At 44.6% G+C, this 13,210-nt stretch overlaps 1 protein-coding gene across 1 annotated transcript in view; it reads left to right on the top strand.

The window, feature by feature from the left end:
- Positions 1-845: 845 nt before the first annotated feature.
- The window catches only part of GNA12 (G protein subunit alpha 12), a 44,974-nt gene continuing 32,609 nt past the window's right edge, over positions 846-13,210 (top strand). The window contains exon 1 of the mRNA XM_068422149.1: positions 846-1,590. Within this exon, the coding sequence (XP_068278250.1) occupies positions 1,270-1,590 (321 nt within the window). The 5' untranslated portion in view covers positions 846-1,269. The remainder of the gene's footprint in view (positions 1,591-13,210) is intronic.

Here is a 13,210-nt window from a genome sequence, read left to right as displayed (position 1 = left end):
TTCACGCAGAAAACCACCCCGTGCTGCAGTGTGCTTCGGCAGAGGGCCCAGCCCCAGCGCTGGCTGCGGCAGAGGCCCCCGGCCGCGCTCCAGGCAGGTGGATGCTGCCACCGTTACAGGCCGAAGCCACTTGGGAGCAACTCCCTGCGGCACCTGAGCCTCAGGCTGCGGCCTGCAGAGACAAAGCTTTGTACGTTTAAAAAACTGGCTCAATAGGACGCTGCGGATGCCGAAGTGCCCTGAGCGCGTGTACTCATTTGATGGCGTCAGCGATGACGTGTTTCTGTGTGTCACTGCGTGATTTCACACCCTGACGGCTGAACCACTCTGGTATGAAATAACCCCCACCGCCTGGTTCTCCTCAGCACGGTACTGACACCGTCCCGCGCTGCCGCCGCCGGGCCCGTCACACACCGGCCCCGAGCGGGCCCCGCCGCCTCAGCGGCCACCTCACGCCAGCGGCCCGGGACGAGACGTGACGTCACGCCCGCTCGGCGGACCCGCCTTCTACCACGGCGAGGCGCAGGCCACGCCCCCTGTGACATCACCTCGCTCAGGGACCCGCCCTCTCGCCTCTGATTGGTACTTGCGCCGCCTCCCGCGGGGCAGCTCCGCCCCCGTCCCCGCGCTGTCCCTCCCGGCGCTGCCCGCCCTGCCTTGCCTTGAGCCCTGTCGCCCGCTTACCCCCGCCCCATATGTCGGCTTCTCCAATTGGAAGAGGGAGGCGTTGACCGACACTCCTGTCGCCCAATGAGGCGCAGAGTTAGCGGGGCGGGAGAGTCGGGCCGGCACCGCCCTCCGCAGGCGGCGGCGGCGCTCCCTGACTGACGGGGCCGGGGGCTCCGTGTCCCCCCCGCCCCGCCGCGCCTCAGCGGGACTGGAGGCGGCCGCTGGCTGAACCCGGGCGGAGGGGCTCGGGGGCGTCTTCCCGCCGCTCCCCGACCCCTCAGCGCCCCCTCGCCGCTCGGCGAGGAGCGGGGCGGTGGTGCCCCCTCCCCGGGCAGGGCCGGCGGACCGCGCCCCGCCGCTGCCGCCACCCCTCCCCCCGGCCGGCCGGCCTCCCCGGGCCGCACCCCGCCTCCCCTCCCTCCGCAGCGTCGCGCAGCCGAGCCGGGAGAAGGGGAATGGGCGGTCCCGGCCCTTAGCCCCCGGCTGCGGCTGCTGCTCCTCCTCCCCGGTCCCAGCGTCTCGGTGGCCTCCGCCCGATGCTGGCGGAGCTGGCTGGGGTCTCCGCGGCGTTGTGAGCGCTCCTGCCGTCCCGCAGCCGCCATGTCCGGCGTGGTGCGCACCCTGAGCCGCTGCCTGCTGCCGGCTGAGGCCACGGGCCGCGCTGGGGAGCAGCCGCGGCGGGAGGGCAAGGAGCGGAGCCGCGATGCGGAGAGGGAGGCTCGGCGGCGGAGCCGGGAGATCGACGCGATGCTGGCCCGGGAGAGGCGGGCCGTGCGCCGCCTGGTCAAGATCCTGCTGCTGGGCGCCGGCGAGAGCGGCAAGTCCACCTTCCTCAAGCAGATGCGGATCATCCACGGCCGCGAGTTCGACCAGAAGGCGCTGCTGGAGTTCCGGGCCACCATCTACGAGAACATCCTCAAGGTGAGGGGCGGGAGGGGGCCCGGGCCGGGGGGGGGGGAGCGGCGGCTCCAGCCGCCTTCGCCCCGAGCGGTCGGGGATGGAGGCCGGCGCCGACGCATCCCGCGGTTTTGGGAGTTTGGGCCGTGCCCAGAGTCGCCGTCGGAAAAGGATGTGAGCTCGGCCGGGGCGGCGGCTGCTCCCCCCCGGGTTGCTCCTCTGCGCCTCTCGGTGCGCCCTGTCTTTGGGGCAGGGGGGTTCTGCGGTGCAGGTGTTTTGGAAGGCGTGTACCTTTTGTGCGACTGCCGCCGGGCTGCGGGGGGCGAGGCTCTGCGGCTTTCCAGCGTTACCCGTCAGAAGGCCTCGATGAAAAAAGCCTCAAAGGAAACTTCCCTGCAAAGGGGATTGAGAAAAGCTTTGTGGAAACGCAGAGGAAAGAGGATATAGGTGTGGCCTGTGAACTGGAAAAAACATTTCGAGGGCATTCTCTAAGTCAGAACTGGAGAAACTTCAAAATTTGAAGAAATGAGGAATTTCCATGCCTCTGCTAAGTGCCCCGAGTCTGTGTACCTCGAGATGAGACAAGACATGGGTCCCCGTATGGATGATGTGTCTGTGAGTGGTTTTACTTGGTGTATCTTTAGAAACAGGAGCATAGGCCCTTAGAGTTGGGTAGTGTGGGATGTTATCAAGCATAGCTCTGAAATGGAAACAACTTTGTTTTGGTACCTTTGCAAAAAAGTTTTTGTTCAGTGCCTATGCAGGCTTTATAGTGCTGGTAGTGTATTTCTCTAGTGACTGGAGAACATAAAGGCTACTGAGAGCCTACAGGTAAGAGCCTTCGGTCTACAGGCAATTAAGGAAAATCAGCCATAACAAATACTGTTTCTTTCTGGGAAACAAGCTGTGATGCCCTGTGCAGGTAGAAGTGGCCGTATTTCAGAAAATACCTAAAGATGCATAAAAAGCTCACTTAAGAATAGATTTCTCTTCATGTTCATAATCTTTCTCTAGAAGAACTGCTACTTTCTTGCCTATATTGTTCTGTAGGACTGTCTCCATTCTTACATGGGCATGGATTTGTGAGGCTCTGTGAGATTTCATAGAAAATTAAAGGAAAGGGAACTGTGCAAGTTAAGGATAACAAGAGTTACTTCTGAATTTTCAGATTTGTTTGGAATAGAAGCTTAATATGCACTTAATAAGTGCACCACACACAATGACTCCTGTTTTTAAGAATGCTGCTGTTCCATTAAGGGCTTTTGGTTCTATTAGTGAACAAGGAAAATTGTTGACTAACTTCTTTTCCTTTTTTTTTTTTTTTTACTCCATTTTCAGGAGCATGTACATGGATTGCAGGAGGCTGTTAACTGCAGGAAAGTTGAAGCTTAGAAGCTTCTCTTTCATTGAAGTTATGTAAGCAAAGAGTGTTATGAGTTTTTACCTATACACCTGGAAATAAGGAGCCTTATTTCAGAGGTCTTAATGCTTATTTTGGTATTGCCAGTGATTTCTTTGTTACTGTACTGATTTAAAGTAGTAGCAGAGGCTTTTAAGGAAGCGATTTGTGAAAATGGAAAAAAAATCTGAGATTCCTTCCTCTTTAAGTTGTCTAAGCAATACTAGTTATGGTAAAATATTGTAGTATTTTATATATGCGGAAGGTATAGAGCTTTCAGTAGGAGAATTTAGATTGCTTTGGAAAGGAAAGTAAGTGTCTCCATCTTGTAGAAGGGGAGGCTGGGTTATGCACTTGAAACACTTGTCTGCTGGATGGCTTTGGGCAAATTTGCAGAACTTAGAGTAGAATCCAGGTCCTCAAGGTAGCAATCAGGTGTTCTGATTTCAAGACCAGTGGTTAACAACACTTCTTGGACTGTTGCTGGCTGAACACCTTTTTAAGCCTCCTAATCATCAAACTAAAATTTGGAAGTATTTTTAAAGTGAGATAATATGGTTCAACAGATCGCCCTTTTGACCTTGCAGTTCGTGATTTGGGAGTGTTAGGTTAGGCTACACTTCTGGGTACACGGACCGCATTTGCCTGCCTCTTCCTTCTCTTACTTCTCCGGACGGCAGAGATGTCTCTTGGATATAAGAATACAGTTTACTCTTCACCCATAGGTTTTGGGGAATGACTTGGAAATGGTCGCTATGGAAAGAGTATGCAGAAGAAGGGAGAGAAAACAAAGGGAACTAAATGAGTTTTCTGGTGGGAAGGAGGTCTGAGACTGGAGTGTGGCGAGAAGGCAGTAGATACTCTGTTTGCTTTTTGCTCATCTGATAACATCTTGATACTCTGCCATAATCATCAGGAAGAAATCAAATACCAAGACAAAATTACAGGGCTTTCAAAACAGAGCAGTGTTGTCAGTGTATTTATTTTAGGGTAATTCTGTAATACTTGTATTAAACTTTGTTCTGTGCAAAACCATAAAATGTTTCAAGTAAACTTTTTTTGCTTCTTTGATATAAATTGTCAAGTGAACCTGATTGCCATTCTTTCTATAATAAAGTGTTTAGACTACAGGCTCTTTTAACTTTTTCAGGAAGTTCAGACTGGAATCATCATCCATTAAGACTAAATGGAGCGGAGATCTCCATGTATCTAACTTACAAGAAAGGATATAAGATGGGTTTTTATAATACAATACGTGCACAATGTGAAATGAAAATGATCCTATCAAATAGCATATAAATCTGTTTGACGTTGTGAAGTACAGCTGCAGCAACTTTAGCCCCTTTTTCCACGCAGTTCTCAGCATGGTCAAACAATGGGTCTGTTAAGCTTCTACAGCACTGAGATCTGAGTTAGAAATGCAGTGTAAATCTCTGGGATTAAATGGTCAATTTTTGTTTTCCAACCATGACTAAACTTCTCTCTGAAGGAGGAGGATTACTACTCTCTCAATAGTGCTTGATATTTCTGAAGTGCTTATTGCAGTGGTATTTAGGCGGTCTGTACAGCTTACAGAGAGTGAAGGAACTGATTCAGAGAACAGAACCTGAAACCTCTTTGAAAATAACGGTGCTAAGTATGAATTGATGTTCGTGTCAGCTTCCACTTTATTTTGAGTTTTCAGCTTCTCTCTGTTCTAATATCTTCTTAATGCTGAGTTCTTTCCTTACCCTGTTCTCTCAGTTTCTCATCCTTCACTTCGGGAAACCCTAGTTAGAAACAAAATGCTGAAACGAAATAAATCTGTGATACAGAATTTACTTTTCCATTTAGTACAGGTGATGGTTCAGGGCCTTGCTAGCTTTTTCTGGCATTTGTGGGATGGTCTTCAAATACATTAGTTTTGCTTTGGTTTAAGGTAAATAGTCATCGGTTAACTAGGGTTTTGCTTGTTAATCGAGGCTAAGTTTCAAAGTAACTTTTTGGAACTTTTTGATGATTGAAGTGAAAAGCAGTAGTGTTAATGTTCTGGTATGAGTACACAGGCTTCAGGACTTTAGCACACCCACCTGGGAAAGGAAAGCGGATAGGACAGGGCTAGCTGCTGCAGCATGAATTTTAAGGTGACTCTTGGATATACAGAGAAGCTTGGAAAACGTTTGTGTACCTTTAGTTTCAAATCTAAGAAATGGCTGGTGGTGTTACATGAGTGTTTTGATGCCTTTCGACTGTAGCTGAAGGAGAAATCTTTGATATCTTCCAAAACAGATGGGTTGGCCTTGCTGCTCTACTTGCTTCCTTTGATAAGTTAAAGAGCTTAGGTACTTGATGAATCATGTCTCTGATGTTCCTTGTCTAAATGTTTTTTTGTTTCAAGTATGAGAGTATCATGCTGTTTGAAAAATCCTGGTTTAGCTGCATAAGAAAATAATCTACAAGCACCAGAGTGGTACTTGCACTGGCTTGTTTGGGAGATTTCAATCTGAAGAGAGAAGAATTCAGCTTTTAAAAGCCTGAAGTATAATCTGTTGAGTTTTTTGGTAATGTTAGTTTCCCTGTTGAAAATGGGAAGGCCAGCTCAAGATTTCAATACATCTGTGAGTGTTTTCTTGTTGTCTGTGGCCTGAATTGTGATGATTGACTAAGGAATTGAAACGCCTGGAATTGCGGAGGAAAGGACTGTGCAGCAAATGATGTGTAACTTCATTTGTGGGCTCTGGGTGGGAAAAAAACAACCAAAGATTTTGAACATGAAAACTCCCCAAGGATGTATCTTTGGGACTTTTGAGTGGCGGTTGCAATACACGTGAGCATACCCGAGAGCATTTCTCCTCGACAGCTTGAATATGGATGACAGTAAGGTGGGCAAAATGAGTAGCCTGTGCTGAGTCCATTTTAAGAAGAACTTTGGACTTCTGCAACCCATGCTAAGCCTAGACTGCTGCTGCGTGGTTGTTGCAGGTATTCTGTATATCTTGAGTGGGCTTATATTGTGTTTATGGTCTCTGAGTGTAAGGTAGATGTACCTTGTGTCATTGGAAAACAAAACAAGAAAACTTGCTTGCAATCTGTGAGTTTCAGTTGAGTAGAGGTGCAAACTATGGGAAGTGGGAAAAAAATATTCCTGAATTTATTTGGGAGCTATGCTTTAAGTGATCAAATTATCTAGTCATTTATAATGCAAACATATTTCTTCTACTAGCCTACAGCTGAAGGGGGAAGACATCTTTCCATTATGTGAACTCTGGTTACTCTTTAAATTGACTTGACTGCATGTTTCTTTGGGTTTACATGCCAATGAATTTGGTAACCTGTTAGGAGGTGATGATAGTGACACACAATCTGTTACTTCAGAGTTGGGATCTAGTTGTACTTGAGTAGTTGGTCGCAGGACAGCGTCCGTCTCATTTCCACTGGGACAGCTTCTTTTGAAAGGAATGACAAGGACAATACTCTGTAGGAACTGTGGCTAACTAGGAGCTTTTGCATTAAATTTAACATAAAAGTGCTAAAGCTCCATAATAAAACCGGTATTTAAATCTGATTATCTTTGCTTTGTGCTTTTAGTGTTTAGTGGTTATTTTAATAAGAAAAATAATATTCACAAAATTATCTAGAAAAGAAAAAACTCTTATGAGTCTTTTTGGTCTTTCTGTTCCAGGTTCATTTAATCAATGAAACTTAATAACTTCCAGTTGACATATTTTCTGTGTCTTAAATATAAATTCTGTCAGCTCTGGTGGTCTCTTTGCGTTTGGGGTGTCTCTTGGTTGGGCTAGGAGAAAGCAATCTGTCTTCATCATGGTGGATAGTGGAAGAGGAGTAATGGTCAATAAAAGTGATAAATATTCATCGCTGTTCCAAAATAGAGCTTACAATGCTCTTGTGATGTAGTCATTAGTATTGCAGAACATGAGTTAGTCCCTGGAGACTGTAGACACATACTTTGATGTTTTCCAGACGAAAGTTTAGTCACTTGAGTGACTAAATTTGGGAGCTTATGTTATATTCAGTCGGTTGAGTATACATATATTTTTATAATTAACTTGGAAACAGTATTGGCAAAGAAATTAGCAAATTGTGCTACTAACAATGTTTACAAGAAAACTTTGGAGCAAAGACTAACTAGTACACGTTGTTTGAAAAAGTACATTCAATATAAATTACAGCAAGATAAAAGCTAGAAGGAGTCAGAGGCTGTAGAGTTTCCACATGAGTTTCCTTCACTTGCATGGGGTTTTTTCACCCTCATGGGGGTGAGGAGCTCAGCTTATCCTAGCATTGGAGGCCCTTCTCTCTCTACCCTTCCCTTCTGTCTAAGCACATCTGCTAGGTACTGTGGCAGTGTATTTATGAGGGCGGCATGACGGGATCTTGCAAAACATGATGGGGATACTTTTGGAACTGCAGATGCTGCTTCTGCTCCATTGAAAGCATGAAGTAATTATGAACTAGATATTAGTATGATGGTCTCGGAAAAAGGAGAAACCTGGTAATGTAATTCTGAAAGCATTAACTCGGAACTTTTTATAGGTCCTGCACCAGTCGTCACCTCTGAGGTCATCATCTCTCTACTTTGTGCCTAGTTGCAAGTAGAGCTTGCAGTGAGAGTATTTTTCTTCTGCTGCATTTATCGTCATTTTGCTGGATTCAGTCAAAGACAAGGACTCTTTTCAGAGTTTCCAGACAAGCAGACATCACTGCTGCTCCCAATTCGGAGAGTCAGTGGCTAATCCAAATGTTTCTTAATATTTGTGTTCCTGTGGACTAAGTAAATGACACTTCCCCTTTGTTCTTATTTTTTATTTGTATGATGGGCTGGAAGGTAGGTCATCCTTACTGTTTACCCTGCTCTCACCTGGGTGGTACTGGAATACACGAATGATGAAAATACAGGCATAACTGGTGACCCTTTTTGTTGTCTAACTGGGCTGACTGGTGCTGCTCCCATCCCTACCCTTGTGACTGTCTCACCTTACAGCAAACGAATATAGGCAGTGGAAACCACTTTTATATAAATGACTAGGTTTTTGGTGGTGTTTGCTCGTGGATTGGCTTGTGGGCTCAGACAAATGACAAACCTATCAAATAGGAGAGGGTGGAACTACACTACCAGGAAAGATGCCCCTTTTGATGGTACTGAGGAGTTTGCCTGACTGCTCTGTAATAGGAAACCTTATCCTTGATGACACTGCTGGGTTCTTGGCTGCTGCTTGGCTATAATGTTCCACGGACATAGATCAAATAAAAACACTGTTAATGCTTTTACGATAGCGTGCTGTGAAAATCTGATTGTCTCACTATTACTTTGTGGTAGTAGATCACCTTCTTCCCAGTGTTCCAGACAGCAATTTAAAAAAAGTGCATGTGGCTATATTTGCAAACACTGACAACTTTATTTTTAAAAATTGTAATTGAAAATGTCTTTTGTAGAAGGTTGAGATGTTTTCTAAAAATACGAGTAGGTTACATTTTATCATCTCCCTTTACTTGCCAGTAAGCATTGCTGCTGAAAAGTCCAGTCCCATCTATGGCCGTGTGATTCAGCTTTCTCTCTCTTGTATTGGCACCAGTGATCACGGGGCTGTTGCAGTTTTTGGTACAGTTAGATTTGCTGGTCCAGCTGGACCTGTGTTCATACAGCTGCATCGCTTTGTACTGTTCCACAGGCATAAAGGGTGTATTAGAAGTACCTTGCCGAGGTGGGAACACTCCTTTTGGCATTAACTCAGATTTATATTGGTCTCTGTGAATTTTCCAGTTCCTTGTCAACAATGAGGAAAAACACACAGTAGGAAACACGTTTGAATCTCCCTGTTGCCTGCAATGTTCATGTTGGTTTACAGCCATAGGAGAAGACAGTGTTGGCTATTAGCTGTGCCTTAGAGTCCCCTGATCAAGTATTCAGCAGTGATCAGCACTTCTGTCACAACAGTTTCCATAAGTGATATGGATGCTGGCGATCTGGGGCTTTGGTGTGCGGTTGAGCGGTGTATTAATGGTAAAAGCTTGAAAAGTAGCTGCTGCAGTATTTCATGTGTAATGGTTACTCTGTTGTCTGTGATCTCATACCCCGTAGTAGTTAAAATTAGGTTGAGAAAATGCACTGTAGGAGACTTTTGTATTTGTATACAAACTCTAAGTAGTTTTGTAAGTTCTCTCTAGACACTTGACTAGAATAATCAAATCCTTTGATCACTTGACTGTTAATTTGCGCATGGAAGAACCTGCCCTTGCTTATTAGCAAGTGCCCCCCAAACCTATTGTTTCCTTTATGCATTTGGTGCTTAACTGTGGCGTGTTCTCTCGGCCTCTGAGTTGGTCCATCTGGCAAAAGGTGGGGGATATTTAGGATAACAAATCCTTCAAGTACTGGAATATGTGAATAATTTAAGACGTGAATGTTGTGTTTTATGTAGTAGTGTCACCACTGATGTAAGATATTCTTAAATCAAGCTGGTCTTTAAATACTGCAACACTTTTCATGTATTGGCAAGCATCACTGGCTTCAAGTGACATCAGCTGCTGATAACCTTTCTGATAATTCCCACAAAAGCATTTAATTATTATTTAAAAATGCAGGACAACCTGGATTTTTTTTTCAAAACTAGAGCACTTCCAAAAGTAAAGGAGACGTAATATATTTGAGCCAGTCCTAGCAATGAGCATTTGTGCAAATGCTAATAAAACCTTTGTACTGCTGGTGAGTAGCAAACATTCTGCTTAGCGCCTGACAGCTGTGCTCTGTCAGGCCAAGGATCTAGCACTTTGCCTCTGACATGAAAAAAAAAATCAACCCAAAAACAGGTACAAGAACAAGGCAATGTGATACTTGGGTATACTTTTCCAGTTATTGACAGCTTTGGTTTCGGAAACTTATAGGGCCAGAAGTTGCGTGTGGAATGTAATTGAATAGTCCTTTTTTTTGGACCTTTCTTCCAACAATTTGTCTTGATTGCTTTTTGAGTCCATTTATACCTTTGGCCAAAATCCTGTGTAAATGAGTCTGTCTCAGAGGGGTGTGTAGGAAAAAACCCTTCTTATAGTTTAACCTTCTGTTTGATAACTGTGTTGCTGTACCACTTGTGTAGCAAGGGGCAGGGAAAGAATCTTTTTCTACTCCCTTTCTCCAAGTGGTTTGTCATTTCTGATATATCATACCGTAGCTATCTTTTTTCAAAACTGAATTTCTAGATCTCTTTAGTGTTTTCTTCTGTGAAAGGTATGATACTTCATGAGTTAGATCATGTCACACTCTTGTTACACCTTTTCTTGTTCTCCCCTATCTCCCTTCAGGTTTTGTGCGTGCCAGGTATTTGTACAGTGACTTGAATATGCTAAAAATTGTTAGGAAAGGCACGGAACAGAGAATTTTTTCTTCCCTAACTGATGCTTCCAGTGTGCTACTGTTTTGCCATTTTCTAATGCCTGACACTATCCTTATCTGTGAACTTTCATTCTTTCCACCTGTGCTTATTCTGGGTCCTGCTTTGATTGCAGCACAAAAGCTTTGGATCACTTGAACTGTTCAGAAGTTTATTTCGTATCAAAAGCTGTTGCCACATTTTTTTTCTATATTCCAAATTTGAAAACAGAATGGTAATCGACAGTATTTGATCTTCTGAATGAAAGAGTGATTTGACATTTTTCTGTAGTAGTAGAAAATCAGAAAAAGTCATAGCAGTATTGGGAAAGTTTACTGTGAAATGAGAGCTGCAATGAAAATAGTCTGGTGTTGCCTTTGTTGTTAGAGCTTGGGAGGGAGTGTTGTACATGCAATAAGACTTGTTTGGTGGTGTTTTTTTTTTATTTGTACCAATGGTGTCTGAGTCCAAATTCAGGTTTGATAAATATACTTTCGTAATAAATATATTAAACTGTTCTGTTCATTCTGTAATAAATGGAAATTATAGGAATTTTAATTTAATCTTTCTTTGCCTCTGGGCATCAACAGTACATATAAACATTTAAGCAGTTTTAACTACAGATAAAAGTGACTCCTTGTCTATCTTCCATGATGGTCTTTTTGGAGGAAAGAGGTATGGGAAGTGTCTTGAATGTGTTTCCAGAAAGAGGAAACCTTTCCTATGCTAACATGTACTGCAGATTAATGGGGCAAGGATTATCAAATGCTCATTGTAGCTGCAAAAAAATAGTGTTACCAGTAACTCTGAAATGTGAGAATAGCAATACATGGGATCTAAATTTGGCGATTTCTCTGTTTCTCCTCATCTTCCTGACATCCGCTTGTAGCATTTATAGAACTGTTTTGCGGAGATGGAGAAATGGTTAGATTCACTTTACTGGGGATCTTGCTGAGTCATAAATACTTTTAACTGCTAGGAGTTTGGGGGAAGAAACATTGGCTATTTTGCTCATTGTGTAAAGCTTTTACTCCTGATATGGTTTAGGTGTGTATCGCAAAGCTGGTGTGTTCTACAAATTCTGATTGAGAGGTGCTGCTCCTGTGCATGTGCAAAGAACAGCAGTCCTGCTAACCCATTTCCTATTTTTTGTTCTTCATTCAGTGTTTAAAATTGACCCTCTGTGTGTGTCTATATGTCTCTGTTTTATCAGCGTTAATGCTGATTTATCTGCATCTGAATCTGCCACTCTGTCCCAGACTGGGCTCTGTGTGTGATTTGGTGGTAACTCTCTTTGGTTTCTCTCTCTCAGTCAGAGGAAAGTGCTGATGTTATGTGCTCCCCATGGGTAACCTTATGGTAGTTAATGCAAGTGCATTAAATACTTACTAGCGTCTGTGAGATCTAAGTGTAGTTCCCTCTCTTGCCCCAGGGGAGATTCAAACCTGCGTTTCCAAGGAGCAGCAGCCAGCAGATAAGTGACTGTTCTGGGGCTGGAGCAGCCTCTGTGCCCTTGACTGAAACTCTGTTCTGTGGTTTTCTCCAAACAACAAATGATGAAACTTTCCTTAACAACAGTCTCTCGAGATCCTCCGTGTCTCCAGTGGGAGCAGGAGAAGGCAGAGTGGCAGTGCAGGGGCATGCGCCGAGCCTGAGGTCCCACTGCCACTTTATCCAAACAGGAATTGTGCGATCTTGCCGTTGTTCCTTTGAGACTGAAGGGGCTGCGGTAGCTGTGAGATGGGTGAGGGTTAAATAGGTCCGAAAGCTGTAAGGTGGAAAAGCCGGAGCGGAGCGGCCGGGGGAGATGGCTGCGGGGGGCCGGAGCTGAAGCAGGTGAAAGGTCAGAGCTGGCTGTGTGGGCTGGGAGCTCTGCACCGGGGAGATGGCGATGGCAGTCCGACACACAGCACCGATTAACTGTTTCTCTTCATAAACACTTCTCGCTGAACAGCAACAAACCTGGCATTAAATACCTAGAAACAGCGATGTCCCGCCAGTCTGTTTTTCACTGCGTTGCTTTGGGAACAATTAATCTCTAAGTTCTCGATGGGGCCAAGGGGAGCTGACACGGACTGTGAACTATCTCCGGGATGGCGTTCTGTGCAAGTGGTGGGTTTGCAAGTGTCTACGGTTGTGAGACGTAGTGCAGGCATCTGCAATTCAGAGACAGAACCTTGTAAGTAGTTTTTTTCCTCATGCTTACCTTCGTTAACACCATTCAAATAAAGCAGATCTAAAGGCTTCTGTTAATAAAGGGATAAACTCTGTAACTAGGAATGAGAGTTGGCTTTTGGTCTGTATGACAGAGTTACTAGTCCTGTCTGGAATTTAAAGCAGCAGTTTGTAAATATATTCAATTTTAGTCTTTCCGTGGTATTGTGGAGATATATTCTCTACTTTATAAAAAGAAAGTAACAATCACTGGAGAATCATAAATATTTACATTTTTGGGAAACTGCACTTCAGGAACACTTGCATAGTGACAACTATGGTGCTTCGCTTTGAGTTCCTATTCTGTGACACTCACACTAAGTTACTTCTCACTTCCCTCTCCAATCTTAATTTCCATTGGGAAAGTTACTGTTCTTGTTGTGTGGTGCTGTTAAAGGACTGGAGAGGTGAAAGGTGCAAGTGTTAAGAAAACATACGTGCAGCCTTGATAGCTTAAAGTATGCAAAAAAAAAAAAAAATCAGTCCAGTAATGTGAAGGTTCATGTGAATAGCTGTGGAAACAGAACTTCAGTTTTGTTTATTTAGTTTATTTTCAAAAGCAGTAAAACCAAAAGATCAACAGAACGAGAAAAGTAGTTTAATATAACCCACAGATTTTGCTTGTGAATTAGATGGTGCTTGAGATGCTGAGCCACCATTAACAGAT

Source organism: Nyctibius grandis, chromosome Z (genome assembly GCF_013368605.1).
Source record: "Nyctibius grandis isolate bNycGra1 chromosome Z, bNycGra1.pri, whole genome shotgun sequence".
NCBI lineage: Eukaryota > Metazoa > Chordata > Aves > Nyctibiiformes > Nyctibiidae > Nyctibius > Nyctibius grandis.
The sequence above is the reverse complement of the archived record's forward strand: the minus strand, read 5'-3'. Positions and strand labels throughout refer to the sequence as shown.